The sequence below is a fragment of the Sciurus carolinensis genome, chromosome 10 (assembly GCF_902686445.1).
Source record: "Sciurus carolinensis chromosome 10, mSciCar1.2, whole genome shotgun sequence".
NCBI classification, from domain to species: Eukaryota; Metazoa; Chordata; class Mammalia; order Rodentia; family Sciuridae; genus Sciurus; species Sciurus carolinensis.
The window spans coordinates 135,799,735-135,817,448 of NC_062222.1; the positions used below are offsets into that span (position 1 = coordinate 135,799,735).

At 56.0% G+C, this 17,714-nt stretch overlaps 1 protein-coding gene across 5 annotated transcripts in view; it reads right to left on the reverse strand.

Annotated features, from left to right (window-relative positions):
• Positions 1–17,714, reverse strand: part of Evc2 (EvC ciliary complex subunit 2) — a 109,418-nt gene that overhangs the window by 37,455 nt on the left and 54,249 nt on the right. For all 5 annotated transcript variants that reach the window (XM_047567168.1, XM_047567169.1, XM_047567167.1 and 2 more), the window contains 5 exons: positions 14,759–15,083; positions 8,374–8,613; positions 5,448–5,623; positions 3,242–3,401; positions 1,533–1,987 (listed from right to left, as the gene is read on the reverse strand). In XM_047567168.1, coding sequence (XP_047423124.1) covers positions 1,533–1,987; positions 3,242–3,401; positions 5,448–5,623; positions 8,374–8,613; positions 14,759–15,083 — 1,356 coding nt within the window. The remainder of the gene's footprint in view (positions 1–1,532; positions 1,988–3,241; positions 3,402–5,447; positions 5,624–8,373; positions 8,614–14,758; positions 15,084–17,714) is intronic.

The following is a 17,714-nucleotide window of genomic DNA, read 5'->3' on the forward strand; positions in this document are numbered from 1 at the left end:
TTGACCCTCTTTAACCCTCGGGAAAATCATAAAGAGCTTTCCGATGGCCAAGCCAGAGTCCTCTTTTCCCGTTGGATGGCTAACTTGGTGGCGGTTTTAGTAATGCTCCCTGTCAAATGGACCCAAATGAAGTTGGAGAAAATGATTGCCCAGTAATGGGACTGTCACATCTAATTCAAACGCCACGGCGACCAAGGCCCACCGGAGGCTCAGGCTGAATCGGTGCTGCTGAGGGCAGCTCATGGTGTTCCAGGGTGGGCCTCCTGTGGGCTTGGCTCCTGTGACAAGAGAGCAATAACTAACGAAGGTTAGGAAATAAACGAAGCCAGGACACAAGAGAGAGGGACGGGAAAAGCCAGAAGTCAGTCAAGCAAACCAAGGCAACGTCACTCTCCAAACCACCTGGGGCCGGACCCGCCCCACAGCAAGGTCGGTGCCAGGAAGACTCTGAGAGAAGGGGCATTAAGTCCTTAAGGTCAGCAAGATCCTGGAGATGCTCGACCACCCAGCACCCATCCGAGGGTCCCCATGATGAGCCAAGTTCTTAGATGAACATTTGCTTCACATGTAAACCCACCTGATAGCATCAAGTGCTGCTGAAAGTACCCTAAGTGATTTAATGCTGTCATCCCCATTTTACAGGCAAGACAGTTGAGGCCCAGAGAGGTCAAGTAACTTATCCACACCCACACAGCAGGTGATAGTGCCAGAATTTAAAGCCTGATCTTTTGGTCTACACCACCTGTGTCTATTTTCACACTGGTCATGTTTGGGCTCCTACAGTTTCCAATCTGCAACAAAATCTTTGCAGGTCTCTGTGATGCCACTGATGCCCCCCTCCTAGGCTGAGCCAAATCTCAGCTGCACAAAGAACAGGCAAATGACTCTGGCGAACAGGGCTCTCTGACACTGGCCCGCCAGAGTCTGGCTCCAGCCGGTCCTCCGCATCCACAGCTCTCCCGTGTCGCTGGACATCATGCGCAGTTCACGCATTAGTTTCCAGTTCCTGCAGCAGGAGTGCTGGTCAGCTGTGAGTGACCACGTCCTATACGGAGCAGGAGTCCTCCCGCAGTTCTGGTATTAATAACAAATGATCCAGTGAGCCCGCGAAGGGAAGGGCCGGGGGACACGGTGCAGCACGGTGGAAGAACTGCGGCCAGAGCCCAGTCAGTGCTGCCTGGACACGGTGAGACCACAGGGGTGGCCAGGGCCCCACGGGTCCCTCCCCACTCTGCAAGGCCCCCCTACCAAACCACACTTCTGTGGAGGGGACAGGGAGCAGTCCTGCTTCTCCCTGAGAGGGGTCAGCCCCGCCAGTCCACGGAATCACCCAGCAAGCCACGCGCGCTCCCCGCGGCCTCGGCCTCGCTGGTCTCCAGAAGCCTCCTCCATGGCCCTGGTGGTGCACCCTGCCGGCTGAGGCTGCGCGGCTAAATACGCCTGGGGCCCATCCTCTGGGTGGAGCCCCTGGGGGCCACCGGGCACTGCAGGGGGCTCCCTCCCTGGGCAGCGGGACCCGCGGGGCCACTCACAGGAAGATCAGGTGCTCCCAGCGCCTCAGCTCCGCCTGCTCCTCCACGGAGGCCTCCAGAGCGCCATCCTTCAGCCTCTGCCTCACGCTCTGGACGCCCTCCTGGCCGCGCTCCCTCTCCTCGGCCTCCAGCTGCGCGGCCCGGGCTGCCGCCTCGCGGCCCTGCTCCTCCAGGAGCGGCTGCAGGAAGAGCCAGGGTACGCTGCGCTTGAGCAGCTCCTGCGTCAGGGCTGAGCTCTGCAGGCGCCGCAGCGCCTCGGCGGCCCGCGCGGACAGCGCCAGGGTCAGCGCCCGCAGGTCGTCCAGGGCCGCCTGGTCCAGGCCCTCCTGCAGCTCCTCCAGGGCAGCGCTGTGCTCCGCCACCACGCTCCGCCACTGGCCCAGGTACTGGCCGGCGTCTTCGGCAGCCCGGAGGGCATCTCCAGTGGACAGCTGCTGTCTGCGCTGCTCCTTGTGCTGGTGGGAAGGGGACAAAGGACCATCAAATGCGGGCGGGGTGCTGGGTACAGCCCTTCAGGAAAACAGAGGGCATGGAGGGCTTACCGACGGCCCCCCACAATCTCACACTTAGGAAATCATCCTTAAGAAAATCCAACAAACTGTGCAGGAAACTCTTGTTTGATGTGTGTACTGAGTAGGTGAAGCCCAGGAGGCGGGGCAACTGGGTTTCCTTCTGTCTCCTCCATTCACAAGCTGAGTGGCCTGAAGTGACTATCTTGACCTCTCTGTGCCTCCACAACCTACTCTGCAAAATGGGGATGTGTCAGGACCTACGCCTCAGTGTGGTGGGGACTATGAGTGGCCTGATACACGCACAGCTGTTAGGAAAGCGCCTGGTGCAGCGCTCACAGCCATTATCCCTACCCTGCGTCAGGCCGGAACTGAAATGGTGTTATCACAAGGAAGCAACGACCCTGCGGTGCCCGTGAGGCCGCTGACAGGAGGAGTCAGAAAGGCCTGGGAAGGAAGGCTCTAAGCCAGGCGTGAGGGAGGCGTGGTCGGGCCCAGGCTAAGAGGAGAGAGCAGGCGGGGGAAAGAGCTGCGGGCCCAGGCCTCGGGCGGACCACCTGGCTGGCCAGACGCCCACGCGGTCGTTCCTAACAGGGGTCCTCAGCTGCTCTCGGTTCTGCTGGATACAACGTGAGGTGGCCTGCCCAGAGAGGGTCCATTCCTTCCTTCTCCAGAGGAACCACACTGCCTGTCAGGCAGGGTCCTTGGCACGGGAGCTCGACATAGAGTTTTGCTCTCATGAAGCTCTGCCCCAACTCTGGGCCACTCACTCCACCCGCAGGAGACTGGGAGGGTCTCCAGGGAGATCTGGCAGTGTGTTCTCCTATACGACCCTGGGCTGGAGCCAGGACATCAGGGCCGGGGCCTGTTTTGATCCTTCAACCAGCGGCTCAGAGAGGACAGGGATGCCCGGGACGGTGCACCCTTCTGTGATGAAGGCCAGAGCCGAGGCTTCGTGTGGGGCCCAGAACTTGGTGATAAGAGGCATCATCACCCTTGTTCACTCGCACCAGACCCACCTCCCTGGCCATGCAGGCATGACTAGTCAACCATGACCCTCCAAAAGTCACCACCAATCAACTGCAGATGGCACAAGATGATGACCGCCCAGCGCCCTGCCCACCCTGAGGTGGAGGCAGTGACGTCCCTGGTGGAAGTTGGGGGTCGTACAAAGAAGGAACGGTGCGACAGCTCCGGTACCTTCTGCAGCAACTCTCGTCTTCTGGTGGTCACCAACTTCTGGTGGAGCTTCTTCTTTTCCTGCCTCAGGTCATTTTCCAACTTCTGTTTTATGGAGAAGACCTCGGTCTGCGCCCGCTCCAGCAGCACCTCCACTTGGTCCTCATCCAGGTATCCTGCCCTAGACGAGGAGACCAAGAGCTCGCCAGTGCCCACAGCGGCCGCGCTGAATGTGAGCTCCACCTTCGTTGGGTGTCAATCAGAAAAATCTACCCTCCAGGAGAAGCAGCAGCTGAGACGGGAGGGAAACAGCAGCTGAGTGAGGCCAGGGTCGCGGGAGGGGCGGGAAAGAGCCACACAGGACAGACTCATCTGTGAGGGCGAAAAGCGGCCAGAGTGCCAGGGAAAGTAACTGTCACGGGGCCGGCGGGGCGTGGAGAGAGGTCTCCAAGAGGCGATGGCGAACCAGGAATCCTGGTGTCAGGAAGGACAGGAAGTCAAAGAGAGGAAGGCCAGTGAGAGCAGCCCGGATCACACGGGGCTCGTGGGCGTGCCTGCTGCGGTCTTTCCAGACGACGTCAGCCTGTGCACAGGTGGACCCAGACCCACTGAACCCACCCCCCAGATCACTGAAGCTGAATGGCCGCTGTGACGGGTTAAGCCCTGGGACCCAAATTCAAGAGCTGAGCAGTCCAGAGGGTTTGCCCAGCAGTGGACTGGCACCGTTGCTGAGGACCAGGGGGCAGTGGGCCTCCCCTCCCTGCCTCAGGTGCTCTCTCACCACAGGATGCCATCACCAGGTGCGGCCCCAGCCCCCAGCACCTCGAGCCAAATACACCTCCCTGGCCTGCACTCCACCCAGGCTGGCACTCTGTTACAGCAGCAGCGAAGGGCGGGAGGCAGCTCGGTCAAGCGGATGGCCCTCCCTGGGGTGGCTGGCACACCAGCACACGGAGGTCATGAAGAGAAGGGAGGTAGGAGGAACAGGGCCCTTTCGGCCTCACGGCTCAGAGCGCAGCATCTCACTTCTCTTCCGGTCCCCAGACTGGGGCTACGCCAACAGCTCCCTGGGTTCTCAGGCCCCCAACTTGGGCTGATTTTACCTCCAGCTCTCCTGGGTGTCCAGCTGGCAGAGGGCAGGACTTCCCAGCCTCCACGATCGGGTGAGCCAAGTCCTACCCTAATCTCCTATGGCCCCCGTTGCTTCTGTTACGGTGAGACCCGGCTGGCACAGTCCGCTCCCCCAGCACCTCTGCTCCAGTCTGCTGCACCTGCCTCTCTACGCCAGTCCTTCAGAGTAGAATCTAAAGTTCAGAGGTAAGACCTGGTCCCCAGCAGCTGCTCACCAAGCACACCAGCTCTCGGGCTCTCCGATTCCAGGCCACGACGGCTCCTTTCACTGGAGTGCAGATTAGTCAGGAGCGCCAAGCTCACGGCGGGGCTAATCTGCTAGCATCTTGAGGTGGGGGGTGTTCACATAACTCGCACCTTACAGAATCCTCACTGAACAGAGGGGGAGCTGCGAAGTCCTAGTAAAATCACCCACGTCACAGGACCAGCTCCTGAACCACAGATTGTGGTAAGAAAGCCAACTTCCTGGTCCCATTCCTACTCGTTTTAGAGCTTCTCATACCCTAAAGAGAGCGCATCCCATTGCTTACAAGTAAGCCGCCTCAAAGAATAGCCGGGAGGACGCTGCAGAGAGGCCCCATCCCGCTGGGAGATCTCTGCCCACCACCGTTCACCTGGCCACGAGTGCCCCAGGTGCTGCTGAGAAAAGTCAGCGGAACCCAAGACAAGCATCTCTGTGCCCTTCCCACTTAGTGCCAAAGACATGCTAATGCCATGTGCACTAGGGCCGTATGGACTGTCCCACCCTGTCGTCAACCTGAGCCTCCATCACTGATTTCTCTGCAACATGGGGCTGAAGATTTGCTCCAAAATAGCCCAGGATGGGGACATGTAGCTCCGCCATGATTGGCAGCAGGTTAGTCCCTGTGGAAGTGGAGAGATGGGCCGTGGGGGTTCATCCTACAGCTGTCTCGTCTGCCATGTATGCTTTAAAAGGGATCCATAATGCATCGGGTTTCACAACCGAGGACTAGGAACTAAGCAGAGTGGCCTGTGCCCACGATGAGCAAACGGAAAGGCTGGAGCCACTGGACAGGAGGCAGGTCGCTTGGGGCTGGGCGAGGCCCGAGGGGTGGGGTCGGTGGGCGGGGCTTACCTCTCGTGTTTCTGGATGAGCTGGGTCAGCTGCGCGGCCGCCATGCTCAGAAGGCCTTGCACACGGGTCTCGGTGCACTGCAGGTTCTGGACCAGGTACTCCCTGTGGCCAAATCTCTTACTTAGGTGATACCTCTTAGTCGCCTGGAAAAAGTCCATCAGCTCTTCCACATTCTCCTGGGGAAAAACATTTTGAAGCATGCCTCATTATAATGTTGAGAAAAACCGTCAATATTTAAAATATTACTTTTCCTTTCAGAAGAAAACACACAGGAACAGAAGCACTGGATTGAGACCTTCATCGCCCCAGCGTGCGACAAAGGCTGCTAAAATCATACGCCAACGTGAGCGCGTTGAGCCGCGCACTAGACCTAAGCGCCAAGGGCGGTTGGCGTGGTGGCCCACTGCACCAAGCAGGAGGCACGTTTGCGGCTTGGGTCACACGCCCTTCGCCGCCGCACGCAGCCCGGGAGCTCCGACAGCGCCACCGCGCCTGGACCCTGCTGAGCTCTGGTGAGTCGGCCGCCAGCCCATCCCAGGCGCGCCCCACCGGTGGAGGGGACACTGAGGGCAGGCACAGGCAGGCAGGTGGCAACACGACCCCTCCATCCCAGCAGGAACAAGGCCACGCGCAGGAGGGACAACACCTGGCCCACACTGGGCTCTCCTCAGCCAAGTGCTGGACCAAGAGCCCACCGGCCTCATCTCTTGACCCAGCAGAGAGGACCGTCTTCACACTGCACAGCGAGGCGACGAGTCCACGGCACCTGGCTGAATCCGCTGAGCCGGATGTGAAGGCGGGGATCTGATTCCACACCTGCGCCGTGCTATGGCAGCAGGGCCTTCCCAAGTCCAGCTGTGCCAGCAGCGCTGCAACCGGACCCGCCCGGTCACACCAGCCCGTCACAGGCCAGTTGCGTCACCTCCCTGGCCTTGTTCTCCTTTTTCTGTTTATGGAAATACTGTGTACACAACGAATTGCCAGAGGGATCCCCACTTCGTGCAAGGGGAGACCCGTGATGTGTGGACACTCCTTCCCACGTGATAGCTGTGACATCGCCGGCTCGACACTGGAGGACTAGCAGGTCCAGACGGGGAGCAGCGAGTGGACAGTCAGACATGGCTGACACCACAGCTCCCCGGGGGTCGGTGGGGGAGGGTCACTGCTACAGAGTCCCATTCCTCCCCGGGGAGCTGGACCCTCGCGCGTCACCCCGGAGGGACCCAGCTGGCATCCAAACCCCCTGGCAGCTCCAGGCAGGGAGCTGTGCGGGTCGCCCCTCAAGCACAACCTGTCACGACAGGCGCTTGTCTTAGTGGGTGCTCTGGCAGGGAGGGTCAGCACCGCCCACCACGGGGGGAGGTAACAAGGAAGCCCTTCATGTCTACAGCAGGCGGTGGGGTCTGAACACCCACCTGCCGACGCCACAGGGCTCCTTCTGAAATCTCGCCAGAGGCTTAGGGCAGACACTCGGGTCAGAGTGGAGGCATATGTCCTCCCTCTCCACTCTGGGGGCTTTGAGTGTGGCGAGCCCTCACTGCCCAGCAGGCTCCCCACGGTGACTTGCCCTCCTCCTGGGGTGCCCGGGGCCATCTCAGCCCTGCTCATTGTGCCTCGTCAGCATCATGCGCTGCCCAGGGGTAGGCCTGCCAGTCTGTCTTTGTGGATGGTTAGGTGGATGCCGCGTCCTGTGGCCCCATGGCTGGGACCTGCTCACAGGCACGGGCGTGGCTGTCCATGTCCAGTGGCTCTGTTTCCACCATAGCTCTGGCAATGGCCATAACGGAAGCCAGCTGCCCACCTCCATGCCCCTGCCTGGACCAGCTGGTTCTGCTGTGGGGGAACCTGCACGTCTGGTGTGCAAGTAGAGGACTTCAAGGGTGGGGGGAGAATCGGCCAGCAAGCCAACCTTCTGGGGCCATCTTAATTGTGAAGCTAAACCTGAAATAGCACAATGACCGTGACGTCAAAACCACCAGTCTGCATTCTTAAAAGGAATACTGTAACGGACAAAGGCACAAGGGACACCATCAGCCCCTGTGGACTCAAGATGCCCAATGGTGCCCCAGATCTCCAGCACCATTCAAAGTCGCCTTTGCTGTTCTGGACACACAAACTGGCTCAAAAACTGGAAGAGGTGGCCTCTCTAGGGAACGACGGCCATGTTTCTCAAACATACTCGTCCTAGTCGAACCACAAGACTTCATGTTAAAATAGGAGTTCACTCTTAACCACCATTGCCAGCTGCTGGTGCAAGCCTCCAACACCCAGGAAAACCTCGGAGCAGAGCAATGAAGGCCTCCTTGCACACCAGTGACTGCAGCCCGCACACGCAGGCACGCGGGTAGAAAGCCGCGTCAGGCCCGGTGAGACCATCCACAGCAAGAATGGCGCTCAGAACAATGATCCGCACCATCATCCAGGCATGTAGCGTGGATCAACATCCACGTGCAAGCTCACGTGCCAGAAGACATACACCCTAGCACAGCAGGCGCAGACCCTAAAGTCCAGGCGGGCACGTGGAGGTGACCAACCCTGACACTGTGTGCACCTCTACCTTTTGCGGCTCTGTATGTTAAACACACCTCGGGCCAAGCCCATGAACCACTCTCCATGAGCCAGCTGGTGAAATCTTCCTCGTGTCCCTGGGAGTGCGGGCCTCTGTTGTGCCCTTGTCACAGGACAGGAAACCGGCCGGGAGCAACTGGGCAACCGGCTCAAGTTCACTCAGCTGATGGGGGTAGCACTGGAATCCAGTTTGGGTCAGCCTGAGTCTGTGGCCTGTGCCCAGAGCCACCCTCTCCCCTGTGCCCGGGAAATTGCTCCCCCAGCAGGGGGCCGAGAAGAGGCAAGGAGCTCACAACACAAAGGCCACCGTGGAGCTGGGAGTGGCTCGCCGCCACAGCGGGCTGAGCCGAGGCAGTACCTGCAGTTTAGAATAATCTCGCAGCAGCATTTCAGCGGCCTCCGGCTTCAGGTCCTCTTGCAAAATAGCACTTTTTATCTGGGCAAAAAAGATACTGTGCAATTCCTTTCTCTGGAAGACGGCCAGCTGCCTGTGAGCCCGGGCGAGGTCCTCCTCCTGGTGCAAAGCCAGCACGCGCCTCAGGTGCTCCTGCTCCAGGCCGTGGAGGGTCCGCAGGAGGCTGCTGCACTCGGCAGCGGGCTGCAGACAGAAGAGGCGCATGAGGCTGGCGATCTGGGCAGGGAGGCGCCACACGGACACACGGTCATCATGTGCACGCACACACACGCACACTTAACACACCAGGTGCGCTCAGCAGGGCTTCGTGTGCACATGCCATGCATGTGTAACGTGTACACATGCGGTGCCCACACACGCACCCATGCAGGACACATACACACGTTCACAGTCACAACTACACTCTGCACGTGTGTGTCTGTGTACGCACACAGTGCACACACCTCCACAGAGGCGCACTCGGGCACATACCAGGACACACACAGAACTCACACAGCCTGCCCCAAGCTGCCACCATGAGGCTGCTAAGCCCTGGAAGATGCCCCTCCAACCTGCCCCACCCTGTTATCTGAACGATTTTCCAGAACAGTCACAAAGCAGAAAATTCACAGGGGCAGAAATCTGCAAATCAAACTGCTTGAAAAGAGCCTGCGAACACTGGAGCTCTCTGGTGATCAACGGATCACACACCAGGCTCACGAGATTAGTCCCATCATCTTCCATGCTCAACCTAATTGCGAAATCGAGCCATCAGGCCCAGGTTGAGACCCGCTGCATGAAAAGGGGCAAGAGAGGTACCAAGAAGTGGCTCTCGCCCACCTGCACGGGGGTCCCGTGGGAGGAGATGCTGGTCTCCTGATGCAGCTGCACCCAGTGTCCAGCAGAACTGGTGCGCTAGGAGGGAGCTGCCCTCAGCTCCACGTGTGAGGCCAGGATCCTCAGAGGACTCCGGGATCCCCCTCTCCGTACATGTCATTTAATTCCCATCCCTTGAGTGGAGGTGTAAATCTGAACATGATAGGATTAGCTTACACGATACAGCAATGACAAAGGGGTCCTGACAATACAGTTAGGTACAACAGACAGCTGACTTGGGTCAATCGGGGAACGTCCTGGGCAGGCCTGACTTCATCAGGTGACGTCCCTGAGAGGGACAGGGCCCTCTCTGAAGGGAGAGGCCCTCTCCTGCTCCCTAGGAGCCAAGAGCTGTGCTGTCAACTCTCCATGGCAGAAGGAAGCTTCCAGAAGCAAGGAAATGAATCTGCCAACAGCATGAATGAGCTCAGGTCAGGACCCTGAGTTCCAGAAGAGAATGAAAGCCAGCAGAGCCCTTGATGGCAAGCTGAGACACCCTGTGCATGGGGCAGGGCATGGGCCTGGTCACAGTGGGGAGGTGGGCTGTGCCTGGCCCAGGAGCACCCCGGGAAGGCGGAGGGCTGTGCAGCAGAGGGCGAGGGCTGGGGCTCCTCTGGGCTGGGGTGGGGGCTGGGAAGGCCCCAGAGCCCCAGGCACTCTGTTCCAGGCACACAGCTCAGGCCTGTCACCTCTGCGTCCACTCACAGAGTGAGTCCAGCCCCTTTTACTGATTTTCAATTGGTTCAGAATCTGAGCAGGAAGAGAACCATTATTTACCCAGGGCCCCCAAAGAAGCCCCGCAGTCAGTACGCAGCTGCCCCGGGTCAAAGAAGATCAGAGCGAAGCCTGGCTCTGGATGCAGAGCAGCAGCCCTGGCTCGCAAGTCAGGGCTGACCCGGCCCCTCCCGGACACCCCGCCAGCAGGAAAGCTGCGCTTCAGCCACTAAATCACAGCTCTGCATTGTTAAAAAGCAGGCTTTGTAGAAAGGACTGGATTAGACTGTCTGAGTCACTCTATGGCAGAGAAATGGCCTTTACAGCCATCTGGATCTAAATCAAAGAATGCAATTCACCAGCCACAGAGAGAGGGTCAGGGCCCGACGCTGGGCATTCTGCAATGGCCGAGACGCCGGGCCTGGTCGGGCAGCTTTGCCATCAGAGTGACAGTACCGAATTTCACAAGCCCCAAACCTCAATTTATTTTAATTAATAGGAATGAGGTATTGGGCAAAATTCACTTAGTTTCTCACAGTTGGGGCATAAAGCTGACAGACACACGCACACACAAACACACACCTTAGAACAATTTTCTGTCCTCCTTTAGCATTATATTTTTGCTAAAGGATAAGGTCTGAGGCAATGATACACTCATATCATAGCAAGACACTCCTTGAAATCCGTCTGGACAGAACCCCAGGCCGACTTCCACAGGCACTGTCCTTCTATTGGGAGTTCAGGGCCTTGTAGAAATGTGTTGAACAACTGAGGAAGCTCAGCGCTCCGCAGCAAAGATGAGAAGACTAAGCCCTAAAGCAAGATGCCCACCCCCAGGCCAGTCAAGCAGGGGAGGTCGTGTATACAAATGGGTGAGGCACCTTGTACTGGAAGGCATTAGGGAGTGGTGGGGAGTGGGGCAAAATAGAAAGAGCAAGTCCCGCCTGCAGGAGACGCTGCAGCCAGCCATCAAGGGGGTTTTGTGAAAATAAGGACCATTGGGATCAAATTTTCTCATTTTTTAAGAGAAGCTGAAAAATCTGTATTATTAATGTACAGTTTTATATTTTAAATATTGTCAACAAATATGTATTTTTAAAGGAGCACTAAAATAGTGATCATTTACCCCAATCTCCCTATTGAACTTTCCAATAAAAAAACAGACTTTCAGGGAGAGAAGGTGTGGACAGGAGAGGGCGCCTCAGTTCCGATTTGAGAAACAGCCCTGAGGGGGCCATCCCAGAGCAACTGCCTCACACAATGCCGAGTCCACACCACAGAAAATGTAAAATCATTTTCAGGAAATCAAGACTACCAAATTACACTTCTTGTACTCAATTTAGCAAGATAGGCAAACTGTAAAATTGTTTTATAAAAATAAATCCATCAGAGATGGTTAAGATGTAAGAGTTCTTGTGCATAAAGAATCTTTTTCCTCCAAGATATTCCTGGGGGCTGAGGAAGCCTCGGGAAGCCAGCGCAGGGCGCATGCCCAGGTTCCTGTCCTCAGATGGCTGGGCGGCGCCTGGCTGCAGAAGCAACCCGGAGGAGACAGAGCCCGCACTGCTGGTGGGCGGCTGCAGGAAGCTGGGCCACCAGGCGCTGCCTGTCTGGGCCCTTGCTTCCCATGTCCATGTGGAACAGTTCACACTCTGTCTATCCCTGGGCTTCCTGGAAGATGACATTAAGTCATGGATCGTAATGAACATCCAAGCACTGAAGTTCCCTTTTTCCCTTTTCCTAACATTTAAATTGACGTAACTGAGGCATAAAAGCAAGACCCTTGCACGGGCGGGGCGCCATGTGCACACACACCCTGCGAGGTGTCGGCGCACATCGACGACCCCGCAAACACCTATCGTGTCTTCCTGTGAAACATGCAGAGGCCTCTCCTCCAGCCTCGGGAGACCGCAGCACGCCACGGCCCTGTACAGCCACCCACACGCAGCGGCACCAGGGCTCCCTGCTCCTGTGCCGCTCAGCACCACCCACGCCGCTTCCCGGCCCCGCCAAAGCTCTTCACCAGCGTGGACGCCTCATGCAGCCGCGCGCCGGGCATCCTCAAGGCGCCCACGTTCAAGAGCAGGAAGGAGACCGGGGGCCTCTCGGTGCAGACACGCTTTAAAAGCCAGACGGAATTGCACAGGCGTTCAAATACGAACAGGTTTCATCTCTATCCTCACTAGAATGCCTAAACTTTAAAAAACTTACACTGGTCATTTTGCTATTTTTTTCCCCTTAAACTGGTCCAGGGTGGAATGATAGACCCAAAATATTTTCCTGGGTTTTACTCTAAAATGACTGTGAGACGTGCCAGATCACGGAAGGGAGCGTGTGGTTTCTGCAAGAGGGATGCTCGCAAGCACCGGGAGAAATGAGTGCTGGAGATTCTGGCAGAGCAGATGGTATTTCTGGAAGCAGACTGGCTCAGATAAGGCAGCGTGCGCACATCTGAGCGGGCCGACCTTGAGACTCGGGTGGAGGTGTCCTCCCCGGGCATGCCAGCAGGGTGGCGTGAGGGAGGTGGAAGGCCACTGCCCAGCCCTGCAGATGGGAGGTTCAGGGGACAGCAACTGGGCCTCAGGCAAAGGCAGAAGCCCAGCAGCCGCCTTCCCAGCCCCACATGCAGATGCAGTGGCCCAGGTGGCTGGTAGCCAGGGCACTGGAAAGCCAGGCGCCCAAGAGGTGCATGCAGGGGGCCCGCAGAGCAAGGGGTACCATGTGCCACTGCACAGGGCAGCACTGTGACATCATGGCCGCGGCACACTGTGAGTCACGGGGCCACCTGCAGGTCCTCGGGCAGGTGAGTGTCTCTCCAAGTTCAACTTCCTCCCTGCTAAAGTGGGATCCTCCCCACTCGAGTCCAGAGTCAGCGTGGCGGGCTGACGAGGGGAGCAGGCGAGGCGCTCAGAGCAGCGCCAGCACCGCGGTCCCGAGGCACTGCGACCCTGAGGTTGAGCTTCAGTGTGCATCCATCACATTTTAATAGTATTAATACAACCAAAGTTTGGTTATATGGTGATAGAGAGTGAAAACAAGTAAGATGTGCAATTAGATCAACTGCACACACACACACACACACACACACACACACATGGCTGGAACACCTGGGAGTGTGGGGCAGGAGTGGGGCTGAGCTGGCACAGTGGCCCCGGGGAGCACACAGCAGGTGCTCAGTCAGTGGCCTGAATGAATGCATTCAGCAGGTGCTCTGTCGGCAGGCCCAGGCACTGGCTGAGTGGGTGTGGGCTTCACTTTCCCCCGAGTCAGGCCCAGGCACTGGCTGAGCGGGTGTGGGCTTCACTTTCCCCCCAGGTCAGGCCCAGGCACTGGCTGAGCGGGTGTGGGCTTCACTTTCCCCGGGTCTTTTCCTTCAGGCCTTACAGGTGAAATGGGCCAAGTTTTCCATAAGGGCCAGCTGGGCACTCCGGATCCTGCAGCCACGTCAGGTCTGTGTGCTCCGCCATTCGCTTTTCTATGACTGTTAAACACAGACCCTGCTCTGGGCCACGCAGAATCAGGCCAGGCTGGGCGGACCGGGCGGGCTGGGGCCTAGCTTCCCAGCGGGAGCCCTGCAGCACTCTTCAAGTCCCCTCCTTGAGCAGCTGTGAGTCTCACGGAAAAACAGCCAAACACATTTAGCAGAGAGGGAGAGACAACGAGAGTTCAGGGGCCAAAAGCCCAGAACGCACGTTCATCCTAAGTGGAGGCTCAGGGGAGTGGCGCTGACCAGCAGGGTCACGGACAGAGTGGGGCCAGCCAGGCAGGCCAGAGGTGGCTGAATGGCATCACACTGTCTGTGAACCATGCGTTCTGTGAATGAAGCCCTTCTACCTGCCCCGTGACCTCCCATGGCGCCAGAAACAAATCTTCACTATCACATGTAGAATGGTGCCTTACCTTTCATATGTGAGGATTCCTCATTGCACTAGGAACTTACTCATTGCAAGAACCATGTCTCACTTTCTTTGTCACTTCAGTGCCTAGCCTAGTGCCTGAGAGACTGTAGGTGATCAGTGAATGCTTGCCAAGTGAATTCTAGATAGGTGGATGGATGACGGTGGATGGATGGATGGATGGATGGATGAAAACATGGTGTGTGGGTAAGTGTATAGACAGGTAGATGATAGGCAGGTGGGTGGATGGAAGTATGGGTAGATGGATGGGTATATAGGTAGTTGAGTGGATGGATAGATGGATGGATAGGTAGATGGATAGATGGGTAGCTGGGTGATACATGGGTGGGTGAACTGGTGGATGGATGGGTGGATGGATGGATGGGTGGATGGATGGGTGGGTGGGTGGGTGGAGGAGGGATGGATAGATGGGTGGATTGATGGGTGGACTGATGGGTGGACTGATGGGTGGACATATGGGTAGATTGATGGGTGGACAAATGGGTGGACTGATGGGTAGATTGATGGGTACATTGATGGGTGGACTGATGGGTGGACTAATGGGTGGACTGATAGGTGGACAGATGGGTAGATTGATGGGTGGACAGATGGGTGGACTGATGGGTAGATTGATGGGTGGACTGATGGGTGGGCTGATGGGTAGATTGATGGGTAGACTGATGGGTGGACTGATGGGTGGACTGATGGGTGGACTGATGGGTGGATTGATGGGTAGACTGGTGGGTGGACTGGTGGTAGACTGGTGGGTGGATGAGGTGATGGACACATGCGTGGACTGGTGGGTGGACAGATAAGTGACGACGCTGAGGATGAGGTGTATGAACTCCTTCAGAACCACTCACCCGCTCGCTCACTCGCTTCAGCAGCTCCTCTGCTTCCTCCATGGCCAACATCTCCCTCTGACACTGGTTTTCCGTCTTCTTTTTGGTTTCCAGGTCGCACTCGGCTGTCAAGGCCAACATCTTCCGGTCATACTCTTCTTGTACCTCCTTTTCCAGGAGTAGAAACTGCTTCCTGAAAACGACAGCCATCCTCCTCTCCACTTGAGGGGAAAGGTGGCCGCTGCTGGCCAGACTCCGCAGCAGAAGGGCGATGACATCCTTGCTGATCTGGGTTCGACACGCCTCCAGATCTGCATCTGCCTGGTTCAGGGTCGCGATCTCCAACCTGCGAGGCACCGAGTCAAGAGACCTCCGTCAGGTGCATCAGCAGCTGCCGCCACGGCCCCCAGAGCTCGGGGGCTTATGCTACATGAGGTGGCGCCCTCTGGCCTCCTTCCGCTCCTTCTCTCCTGCCCTCGCCCCCTTGGTTCTGCACCACCCAGTTCCTGAAATCTGGGCACGGAATATACAGGTTCTTATTCAGCAACTTTGTCAGGTGCCACGCTAGGAGCAATAGGAATGGGACCCATCTAAACATGGCCTCGGTCATCAAGGAACAAGTCGACAAGGGGACCCAGGGGAGGAGGGATGGCTGAATAGTGAATGGTTTAAAAACAGATTCTATTTTACTTTTTTCCCAATTAAAAATTAATTTAGATGACTAAATGTAATGTTAAATCCTTGCTGGGATCCTGGAGTAGAACAAGACTGTGAGATTAAAAACTAAGGCAATACAAACAAAGCACGGGCTTCGGTTAATGACCTATCAACATTTGGTTCATTAACCATATGTACATACATGAATACGTTATTACACTCTAATAAATTAAATATCACATTGTAATAAACAGAAGGTATTAATAATAGGGAAGGATATACATCTCCATTTTTATGTAAATCTGAAACCAAAGTCTACTTGATAACTATTCACGGGGTATCTGCCCAGGCCACAGTGCTTGTAGCAATGTACCAGGGGCAGCTGGACACCACAGCACAACAGCCTGTACCCACAACAGTGAGTCCTGTGGTGGGTCGATTACACCTGTAAAAGCCTGAAGAAGATACACGGGAAACGAACTCATATTCATGATCTAAAAATCTGGAGAACAGCCAGGCACAGTGGCACATGCCTGTAATCCCAGTGACATGGGAGGCTGAGGCAGGAGGATGGCAAGTTTGAGGGTCTGAACAACTTGCACCTTAGTGAGACCCTGTCTCAGAATTTAAAAATAACAAGGACCAGGGATGTAGCTCGATGGAAATGCATCTCTGGGTTCAATCCCCAGTACCATAACGGAAAATCTGGAAAATAAGGACAAACAGAAAAAGACCCTTCGGTGTGGGTCCGCCATTCAATCAGAATCACGGATGGCGTTTTGGTACATTTTCTTCCCTTTTTCTTCCTATGAACATCTTTTCTATAAATGTACACTATTTGCAATTGTATCCATTTCTTCCCCAGTTAACCCTGTAACCGGCACCTTCCCATGCTTTCTAGACACTGCAACCTTCCTTGATAACGGAGGTAGAACATTCCACCCTGTGATGGACATCATTCAACCAGCCGCTCCTCTACCCTACATTTGGGTTACTTGCAAATTTCAGAATCTAAAATAACCCTGAAGCACATATCTTTGTACGGAGTTTTTGACAGGCACAGCAATAGCCTCAGTACAGATTCCCTCAAGAAGAATCTCTGGGGCAAAAGTAGGAGTGTCTCTAAGTCCCTTGGGACATCTCCCAACCTGCTCCCCAGAGAGCTCCTGGCAACACACTGGGGTCCTTCCTTCATCCTGGCCACTGCGATGTTAAAAATCCATCATTATTTGATAAGAGAAGATGGCATGCAGTTGTAAAAAAATGGAAGGTTTTTAAGACAGCTATTAGAGAAACTTCCAAGCACATAAAAGTGGAGCGAATAGTATGACTCCCACGTTACCCAGATTCAAAAACTGCCGATGTGCACAATCTTGCTTTATCTGCTTCCTGCCCTGAGCATTTTAAAGCAGATCTCAGATGTGTCATCTCACCTGTTAACACCTCAGCATGCTCCTGGAACTGTCAGGGAGACAGATAGAGAGACTGGAAATAGATGAGCTTACGTCCGCTCACCTATCTGACAACTTACCTACCTGCTACCAAAGGATGGCAGAATACACCACCCAAAACCCCTGCTCCGTTGTATTATTTAGTCAAAAGTGCTTTAAAAAATAAAATAAAATGAATGAGAGTAGGTAGAGGAGCCCGCTGACCTTGACCACTGTAAGAGGAGGCAGGACTCCCACCTGAGAGATGCCCTCCTTGGACCAGAAAGAGAGGGCGTACCATCCAGGACGGACACCCAGGGCAGCACACGGCACGGACAACCTCGCTGATTCTGCTCTGCCTGCAGCCACCCCACACAGCCCAGGGGCTTCTTCACAGCTTGCCCTTCTTGGTCCTGGGTTTTGAGTTCAACTCTGCTTTTTTGGCTCCTTTCCCTGCGGGGACCCCGTGTCATATAAAACTTCTTCAAACTGTCCGCTTTTCTGTTCCTGCATCTTATGTCAGCTCTCCCCCTCCCTTATCACACTGTCATATTAAAAATATCTAAAATAATTCTAATAATAATTCTAATAATTAATACCACGCCATATCAACAGCCCGAGAGTCTGAGCTGGAAACCACGCAGAGCAAGAGCACAAACGTGTCCCCACAAGGGAGGTAAGGGAGCAGGTCCCTGCCCGTCAATGAACCACAAATGCCTGCCGGGGCCGACTCCGCACTTCCCTGAACAAGGTGACACTTGGAACTGGGCCTGTCCCCTACCTGAGTTGTCTCACTAGCACCTGGGAGAGGAAGCCCATAAGCCAGAAGAACTCCCGCGGCTGCCGGGCGTGGACGGCACCTCCTCACCTCACGGTGCCAGCCGGGAGCA